At 41.1% G+C, this 9866-nt stretch overlaps 1 protein-coding gene across 1 annotated transcript in view; it reads left to right on the top strand.

The window, feature by feature from the left end:
• Window positions 1-760: 760 nt before the first annotated feature.
• The window catches only part of LOC131286007 (dopamine receptor 1), a 69655-nt gene continuing 60549 nt past the window's right edge, over window positions 761-9866 (top strand). Inside the window, exon 1 of the mRNA XM_058314864.1 lies at window positions 761-817. Within this exon, the coding sequence (XP_058170847.1) occupies window positions 761-817 (57 nt within the window). The remainder of the gene's footprint in view (window positions 818-9866) is intronic.

Below are 9866 nucleotides of genomic sequence, written 5' to 3'. Positions count from 1 at the left end.
TTTTTTGTTTCATTCATTATTATAAGTTTTATTGTACCATCAATCTATGGTTGTGTTGAAGGAAGCGGAAGCAATAATAACAAAAAAAAAGTTTCGAGCAAGAATTTCAGTGCAAAAATTTCCCATGACGTCGCGAAAAAACATCGCGTTATATTTTAAGCGCAGTGATTAGTTCAATGAAACAAATACGAAAGTTTTATGGTGAAAATGTGGTCCGCCAAGAATTAGCCACCGTGTGCGCTGTGATGCAACATGCTTGTAAACCAGTGCTTCAGCCGAGGGAGGTCATTTGTGGCGTTGTGAAATTGTCAGTTAACTGCTGAGTTATGCTTAGCCGTTACTCGTCTGCATTCAGCAAGAATTGATGTGTCTCGCTATGGACCCATGCCGTTTCGGTGGCTATTCTGAACCACTCAACCATCGGGATCGTACGTTTAAAGTATCGCTGGAAAAAGGAAAATATCCAACGTAATGATGGTTCCGGTGGTCTGAAAGCTGGAACCGGGTGTTTGTATGTGCGGTCCGCGCAATCATACATAACCTACCGCAGGTGTAACAAAAGCGCAATCCAAACAAACGTAACCATTTTTCATTGCTGATTGCGGTACGGGCGGTTTGCCGCGAGCAAACGACGGAGGCGGAAAATCCAAATTAATAGCTTCCGCAAAAGCAGCAGGAGTAGCAGAGCCAGCGGGACGCCACTCTCCAGCGGAGGAGAACGGAAAATCTTCCGACTATTCGGAGCCCAACTCTAGTCAGGATGGACATCGATATGATCGACATCAGGACGCTGGGATATCTGTCGAGCACGAGCACGGTAAAGTTCAATTGTTGATTTTCAATTTGATTATGTTAGTTTTCCGGGTTAGTTTTTCGTTAGCTTCTACGTGGTTGCAAGTTTTGTGGCAGGCTGAACGAGTCGTACGCCTTTGGACGGCACAATTTTGTACCGCTACTTTTCTACAATTCTTCATTAACAGCGGTTGTGCCCGATTCAATCTGCTTATTTCCTTTTTTTCCAATGCGGACTAAATCTATAAGGCAACATGACAAAATTGGAAATTGGCGAAGGAAGGTTGGCCATAGCTTTGCCAATACGATTCCCTCCTTCACCAGGGGTATTACAGATGATATTTGGTTTGACAATTTCCTATAATCCTTATGATTGGTACTGGGCATAGAATGCATTCGATTATGCTGATGTTCATTGCTCATGGTCTGCTACACTGAGAAATTGGGATTATTGTGTAGCCTCGTCGTGGTCTTTGTTGATACCTGGAAGAATCTTATTTCGGTAAGTACTTAAATTGAAATTTTCATGCTATTTGCGCATGGATATTATCTATTGGATCCTATTCCTAGAGAAGACTGTTTCATTGTGAACAGGTGTGGTAATTTACTTCGTGGAAGGTATGAATATTTTTGTTTTACTGAGATTTACCAAAAGTCGTAGAGTTACCGTCTTGATAACTTATATCGGATAACTAGGAGAACTAAGTCAATATTCTTTCAGTTAGTGTTATGGTTTCTTGGTGTACCTTGAATCGATAAGATTTAGTTTTATGGAGACCATGTACTGGATGTGTTTTATTATAGGCTTTTCAGAAGTTCAGAAGCAGATACCACTTAAAGAGCATTTAAAATGAAATATTTAAAAAAAAAATTAAATTTTCTCTTCGGAAGCAAGATGTATAAAAATTCCATATGTAGAGCGTAAAAGAATGTAATTTGTCTATTCACATCTCACACAAGATTACACCTAGAAAAATTCCTTTCACGCTAGTAGCAATGAATTGGCGAAAAATTGTTAATCCTAGCGGTGATGGAAAAGCATAGCGAATAATAAAGATCACACCAACGCCGGCACGTGCAATCAGAGGCTCATTACCATTATTTATTCAACACCCCAAAAAGATGGGGGCCCTAATGTAAGTATAACGCAGCGTAAAACGTGGCGGTAAGCATCACAAGATGGTCAAATATTCTACGGTTGGAGTGGAGACCCAATGGCCGGCTTGGAGTAGAATGAATGAAATGAATTATCATCAATTAACTTGCGTATAGAATGATTCTTGGAAGCCCCCGAGGGATTTGGAAGTTAATTTGTTTATCTGGTAGCGCATAAATCGTGGTCAGATTTTTCTTCGCATCGCTTTCGCTGGCTGCAAGCACACGGCTGGTGCTGAAATATTTGCCAGACAACTTCCTTCGAATCGCGATAAGATCAAATCGTGAAAATGTTGTTCCACCACAGTTGAGAGCCACAGTCCGAGTGGCTCTGTGGCAGCAAGCAGCGGGAACTCGGGGGAAGTGCTCTAGCATTCCCGGTGGGTGAGATCAACAGTCTCGAGTGTTGTTGGGAGAAAATTTATCATCATCAGCTCTGACATCAATGAGAGCCATAATTTTTATTTCATTGCCTTTCGCGACTTTCGTTCGCTTAAGGTGCATCCCAATGGTCCATTAGCAAGCGCCGGAAGGAGCTCTTGTTTTTACGGTCGTTTTGCTCATTGCGATTCCCATTTTGAATCTATCGTTGCAAGTTGTAGCATTTTGGCTTTAAAGCAGAAAAAACATCTAAGGGAAAGTTGTTTGGAATCTATTAAGTATGATTCCAAACAACTTTCCCTTGCGAAGGCTTACAGTTTATCAATTTGTCATTTTACAAGATGTCTTTTTGATTGTTGGAATTAGATTATCGCCCTATTGAAATGTTTGAGAAATGTCTATTACCTCCGAAAATAGGAAAAATGAAGAAAAAAATATTCGGTTTGTAAACCAATTTTCGACACTCGGCTCACATGAATTGAGAAATCGTTTTCAAATCGTACTAAATTGACATGTAACCGTCCGATTTGTCAGCAGAAAGATAAATTTCAATCGCGTATGATAAACAGTGAGTTGTGTGAGTGGTGAAATTTGAATCCATTTATCAGCGTCAAATCTCACAGCGTATGTTTTTTGTAGCTCACAAGAGATGTACGGGGTTGGTCTAATTTATAATTTACTGGCAAGTTGGTAATCGTATCAAATTTCGAACGTGCCATACAGGGATCAACTCGATTACCCTTGTCCCTGAATAACGGAAACTTTGTTTATTTGCCTTGTTACGGATCCTGTGAAAAAAAGGCAGTTGGAAAGCCAGGAAGCTCGTTGTAGCAGACAAATTTTCAAAATGTGCAGAATTCACGACATCCCACTGTGCAGCAGAATAAGATTCCATGGTTGGAACCATTCATCATGCTGTTTTTGAAAGGGGACCAGCGTAATACACGAATATGTCATCGCGTAATAAAGCACTCACAACATTCCAAGACTGCGTGCGAGCGTTGGGGGTGGAGGGATGCTGGAGGAAAGTAATGGTGTTTTACTGCACCGCATGTTCTTTAACCTTGAAAAGAGTGTACTTTTGGTTCTTCTTGGTTGGGTATCCACCGGAAAGCACTTTTCAATTGCGTCGAAACAACAGCTCCAGTTGGCCAACATTCCAATGCAAGTGAAAAGCACTTGGTTGGCAACGGTCCAAATTTCGTCTGTCACACCATAAATTTACTTCTTTCATCCTGCGGGCGCTTCTTGAAGAGTGGGTTTTCCGTCGAACCTTTCCGTAACGAGTCCCATTCGGGGTGCTTTTTGTAAGGCACGTGGGCCATGACCCGTTTTTTCGCTTCTGCCTTATACAGACGCGTTGCCATCGTCTAATCAATCAAGCGCCATTTCGCTTCGGTCCGTCCTACCCTAAACATGATTGTTTGTTAAGAAACAGTAAAAATGTACTCGCATCCTGCTCTCTTCATCAAATCAATCGAAATTATTGCAAAACGAATCAAGGAGAAGGATGGACCGAACAAACATGAGTGAACCAGGCGGTACGAAGGTCAGGTGCAGGATGCGAATCGAATTCTAAACAAGCAAACAACCATGAAATGTAAAATGTGTCAAGTGTGAGCGGAAAGCGGTCGAATCGACGTTTAATTTTCGTCTAATTTCTAACAACTCCGTACTATTGCTGGTTTCGAATTAGCCATGTAAGTGACGTTTGGGGATTTTTTCGAAACATACAACGAAACCTCGGGCCGCTCATCACCGGGTTTTATTGGAATTGCCGAAAGGTAAAGCTCTTGGTAAATAAAAAAAATTAAATGACGATGGTAATGACTTTCCCGTTCCGGTACGCCTAATTCTGAACGTTGGATAAGTGACGGCTTTGAAGTATTCGATGCTTTGAGAAAAAAAAGTCTCGTTATCGATCCACATCACTGTTTTTGATAACACATCCGCTCACTGTAGCGAAAAACTGAATCATCAATCAGGAGTCTTTTTGCTTCTTTGTGTGCCGGATGAAATAATGTGCAGCAATTGCGCATGAATGTTGGCAGCGATATTCTTCGAGCGAGTCTTGAGCAAATCACCACGTCTATTGGAGGAGAAAGATAAATGGGATATAAATGAGCATTCACTAGGTTAGGGAAAGGCAAAAAAATTAATTGCAACGTTACGGATATGGTCCATCAGTGGCATTGTTTGTCCTAAGTTGAAAAGAAATCATTGATATTACACAAAAAAAACAATTATTGTAACAAATTCCGTTGGTTCGAAGAGTCGGCATGGTTTTTACGGCGACCATAAGTGCAATGTGATTTAATTTTAACTTCGAGGGAAATTCTAACAACAACATATTGGTTTACTTCATGCACAAATACGCAGCATAATCATTTTTTTAATGAACCAACCAATCACTAGTGATGAACACGAAAAAATATTTAATGATCAACTGTTATGAATCATTTTTATGTATACCGTTGGCCAAAGGTGATGTTGGGTTATCGAAAAATGTGTTTAAAATGGTTCCATGTTATGAACAACGTATATATTGCTAAATTCAGCAGATATTGCAACATTATACGAATCATTTAGTTGGTTAACACAATAATCTTGAATGAACTAATCAAACTAAATTTCTGTCTACATTTGAAAAGGCTTGCGCATTATATTTATTTAAGAAGTAATAGTATGACATTTTCGATCATTATATTTTTAACGAGTTCATAATTTTCTAAATTACAAAAAAGGTACCATGGAATCATTTTCCGTACTCCGCACGACCGTTTAGGGTTTAAAAGACTTTTTACCCTGTGCGTACGTGGATAGTCAGTCCTCTCGTTCAGGGGAGGGTCCGGTCTCGGTTGGGATTCGAACCCACGCCGTCGAGGTGGTGAGCCCCGGCGCTCATTGGCCGATTTTCTAAACAGCACCACCACTCGGCTGTCGCAGACCCCCAAACAATGATTAAAATTCATTCAGACCCCAACCACAATCACTAAAAAATCTGAATAATATTCTATGAAAATTTAAATATTTAGATATTGCATTTTACTGCTGGTTATATTTATTGCATTGAACTGGAGTTAAAAAGTCAAGGATGCTCATGGCAGTTGACTGGAATTTTACTGGAACAAATACAAAATAAAATGTTAAGTAATGAACATTTGTTTACCACCAACATTTTGAAATTGCTTTAAGTGTTGAAATGAATAACCTTGTTTCATTATAAATTTTGCTATATTGCATTAACACTACCGATTAGATAAAAAACTTTTTCAAAATTGATTATAATTTATTTTTGGAGTGGGTAGTAATACAAAAATGTACACTGCAACCCTTTCGTTACGTTCTAATGCGATTATTCATAGCATTCAGCGAAAATTCTGCGTAGACGTTCCATGTATGCAATTTCACCTCCATCAATCAACTATAATAAGCTGTTTCCATCGATGTAAATACACCTATGCTAGGGAATCGCCATGGCGGAGGTTTTAATTCACAGAAGCGCTGAAACTGCGTACTGCTGAAATGGGACCCTTTCAAAACTGAAGTTGAATAGCATTTGCATAAAGATGCTGCTTCAGAAAAACATCTGTGTGTGTGCGTTGAGTTTGTTACAGGGTAGTATCCACAAAACGAACTTAAGTACGGTAGACAAAATGATTGAATCTGATGTAATGAGTTTAGCGTCACCTAAAGTCTGTTGTGAGATTCGTGTGACGATAAATCCTCTTTGGATCCTTGCAAAACAGAGGATAGATGCTCGTGCGACTCTAGCCTTGTTATCTGTCAAAAAAAGGCGAAGAGTTCCGAAGCTGAAACGAGAAGCAATGAAAAGAGTTGTGGAAGTCTAACCCGTTTCCACCTTTAGTGAAGGTAGTGGACGTAATCTTTTCTTTTTAACTTTTAAGCTAAAGTTATAATCCTATCATACGAACAAAACCACGAAAATGTACAACCAACGCACTAGTACAAAACATGGAACATATTCGAAAGTCAAAGTTGCATTACGTTAGGAGCTGCAAGTGGTGCAACCCGCTCAAGCACCGTTGCGCCATGAAACGTATATGGTGGGAAAAACAAAATTGAACAAGTTTGTCAGTTCTTGTCAGAATTTGAAAATTTCCACCAGGCAGGCACAAAAGACTGAGATGGCTGCCGGATACGATTCCGTGCTTCCGAGCTTTGCTTGAGTTCAGACGTACGGCTTTCGGCTCTACTTTGGCCCACCCTTGGTATGGTGGTCGTGGTGAATACCGTCAGGAGTGCAACCTTCGAGTCAGACGTCGAAAATAGCGAACTTTTCAATCGGATTAGATGAAAATTCAGTTCGATCGAACTATCGACCGGTGCGGATGTAAATGGGGATGGTTTTATTTTTTCAGTGTATTTTATTTTTGTCTACCGGATTCTCCCGGTTGGTTCACACGGCACAAAACGGAAACAATTCAAACCCGTGCACAAACACGCCGGAGGGTGGTGGAGCTTTGGTTGATGGTGGTTGTCTGTTTAATTAGTGATGCGACGGTGCGAGGTGGGAGAAAAGATTTTCGAATTTTCCCACGCCGCACACCCTACGGCCAACTAGCCGTGCTGGGTCGCTAGAATAGCATGATTCGCATCGCATCACGATTTACACAAACGATTATCGTCAAAAGGCGAACGCAAAAAGTCGATGTCGATTATTCGATGTGGCTTATCGGTAACGTTTAAACTTGTGCTGTGCGTACCGTATGCCGTTCGGGTGCCTGATAGGAAACATGTCGAGGCTGTGGCTGTAAATTCGAACACTACCTCAAGACACCTCTGATTAGCCGAGTGGAACGAGGCGAAAAACGTTATAAAAAAACGAAAAAATAATTCGAACAGCCCTGTTTCGCTCGACACGTTAGAAGCACGCGCCGCCATTACACTTTTAGCAAGGCACGTGGCCACATAAATGTCTTTCCATGTTCGCGCATAATTAACTACAGCCGAAACAATGTGTACAGCTCTCCAAAAGATGTTGTTGTTCCGGCTTTTCTAACTTCGACGGAGTAGATAAAATTTTATACATTATAATGCCACGATGCATCCAACAGATTCGAGTGGTCGAACACGTTTCCCTCGGGAGAAGCTTTCACAATGTTGTTGTTTTTTGTTTTCCATTTTTCGTAGCAATTGGGTTAAAAAGGATTTTAATTAAAAATCTAACGCCATGGAAGGAGATGACCCGGTAAAACGCGATGGACATTAGTACTCAGGAAGGCAATTTAGCATAAGATTGGCTCGTTAACGGTGGTCCACTTCGGCGATAGAACGAACAGAAAACATACTGCCTTTCGATGCCGACCAGCAAATGTTCATTTTGGTGGTGGAAATACGGAAAACCTGGGGCCTGGGACGGGAGTAGCGGAGTGTGCAAATGTGGGCTAAATGTTTCTCCATTTCCGAAAGCGGATTACCCTGCGAACCAGTTTCCGTCATTTGGTGAGATTTAAAATCACTAGGCGGTCAACCGTGCCCGGGCTGACCCGATCCCCGCCATATGCCGATGCACGCTACCATGCTGGTTGACGAGGGTTCGCACTTTAGCCAAGGTTCGCGGGTGTGTTTGCACAGGCCTGGGCAAACCACCGGGTCGATGAATGCGTTTTCCCAACGTCACCAGAAAGCGGTAAAGCACGCGATGGTTCCACGGTGGTTCGTTCGGGTGGCCGGTTTTCGGGACGAAGACGACTGGTTCACGATCCAAGGACATGTTTTTACACAGCCGCCAAAGTCAGTGTTGCTTAAAATAACGAATGCAATATACATCCGGCGGCTTATATGGCCCACCCTACTGCCACAGAGTGAGCTAGCGAGGATTGATTCTGCAGCACACATTCCAGGCACGCACGCAAGGGCACATTGCAGTTGGTCCACCTCATGGGCCCAGTTTTTCGATGAAGAAGCGCACGTGGAAATTCAGTGTTAGCACAGCCGCCCCTTGCCACTACCAGTGCGTTGTGTTGGAATTGACAAACACTTGACGCATAGTCTCAAGTAGCGAAGGTCCTCGCTCGGTTCAGGATTTGTTGCTGGAAAGCGGTCGTATAAAGAACGACCCCAAGCTGTCGTTGCACGGGGCGATAAGGCGACGGAGGAGAACAAAGCATTTTGCAGATTAACCATGGAGCTGATCGAAATGTGAGAAGAAGGTTTTGCTTTCACGTCCCAGCCAGACCGCCCAGCGATCGTTTCAATGCTTGAAGGACATACGTGTCTGGTTTCGTTTGGCATGTCACTAGTGACGACCAATCATGGTCCGCTTGCCACTGCTTGGTCCAGAATAATTTGCCTCGGTAAGGATGGAAAGTTTTCAATGACGTTAAACGAAAAGCGCACATTGTACACGAAGCAAAGTATGAAGCATCATGGTTTTTGGCTATGTTTTCAGTATTTTAATCCTCATTGTGCTATTTCCTGTTTGAAATTCTTTTCTAACCAGTTTCTCAACTTTTGAATAGATTGTGTTCTACGGTTATAGACTTTTAATACTTATCGGGAAAAAGTCATAAAATCTTGAACATAATAAGAATAGAACCACTTTAGATTTTAAGTCAATTTAAAACGATTGTCTATTTAAAACGTCCAACGGTTAAGTCTATTTAAAACGGACAAAATAACATTTCCTAGTCTTCCCAGTTCTGTTTTCAGCACGTTATGGAGCACGTCATGAATTATTTGCCGTTCCCACAATACGACTATCAACATTTGAGCAAACGATATGAAATTTTTACACAGGGAACATATGTCGGGAATACCGATAATATCTTGCTGAAAAACAAGTCCTGGCTCCATTCATGTTTCGCTGTGTTCAATCTACATTAATACTTGAACTGCCAACTTCCTGTTGATCGTAACGATCATCTCGGTCATGCATGACCTTCAAGGGCTTACCAGACTTTGTATATGTGAATAGTCAGTCCTCTCGTACAGGAGAGCGGCTGGTCTAGGTTAGGATTCGAATCCATACCATCATTAGTGTACTATTACTACCGCCAAATTTCCGATATCAATACCAACAAATTTTCGGCTCAGTTTAGCATCAGGACCTTCTAAAATATTAAACTGAAATTTCAAAATTCTCAAAGATTTAACTGCAATTCGACGCTCTAGAAAATATACCTTACTACAAAATTGAATCCTTTTAGTACATGTCCCTTTGTTGTTGAGCGGACTTATGTTGGTCACTTTGGTAGTTTTCCGTGCTTAAGTGTGTCATCGATCGATTTCTTAAAATCACCGATCATAGCCGTTTTTCATGAAACAGAGGCCTGCATTACAGTAAACTTTTTTTCTACGGCGCCCTGCAATACCTGACAATTGAATTAAATCAAGGTTAATAAAATTTAATCTCAAAATAATGGGCACACAATTTATTGGTTGGTATATATTCATTCATCAATCAGAATCTAAAGTGGTGTACTATTTTTATTTCACTCACGAAAGCATTATTTGATTTGCGTTGAATATTTGTGAAACAGATTTCATTTAAAATAATTAACAATACAAAAGGC

This window comes from Anopheles ziemanni, chromosome 3, assembly GCF_943734765.1.
Source record: "Anopheles ziemanni chromosome 3, idAnoZiCoDA_A2_x.2, whole genome shotgun sequence".
Lineage (NCBI taxonomy): Eukaryota > Metazoa > Arthropoda > Insecta > Diptera > Culicidae > Anopheles > Anopheles ziemanni.
Note: the sequence above shows the minus strand (reverse complement) of the source record. Positions and strands in the feature narration are given on the sequence as shown.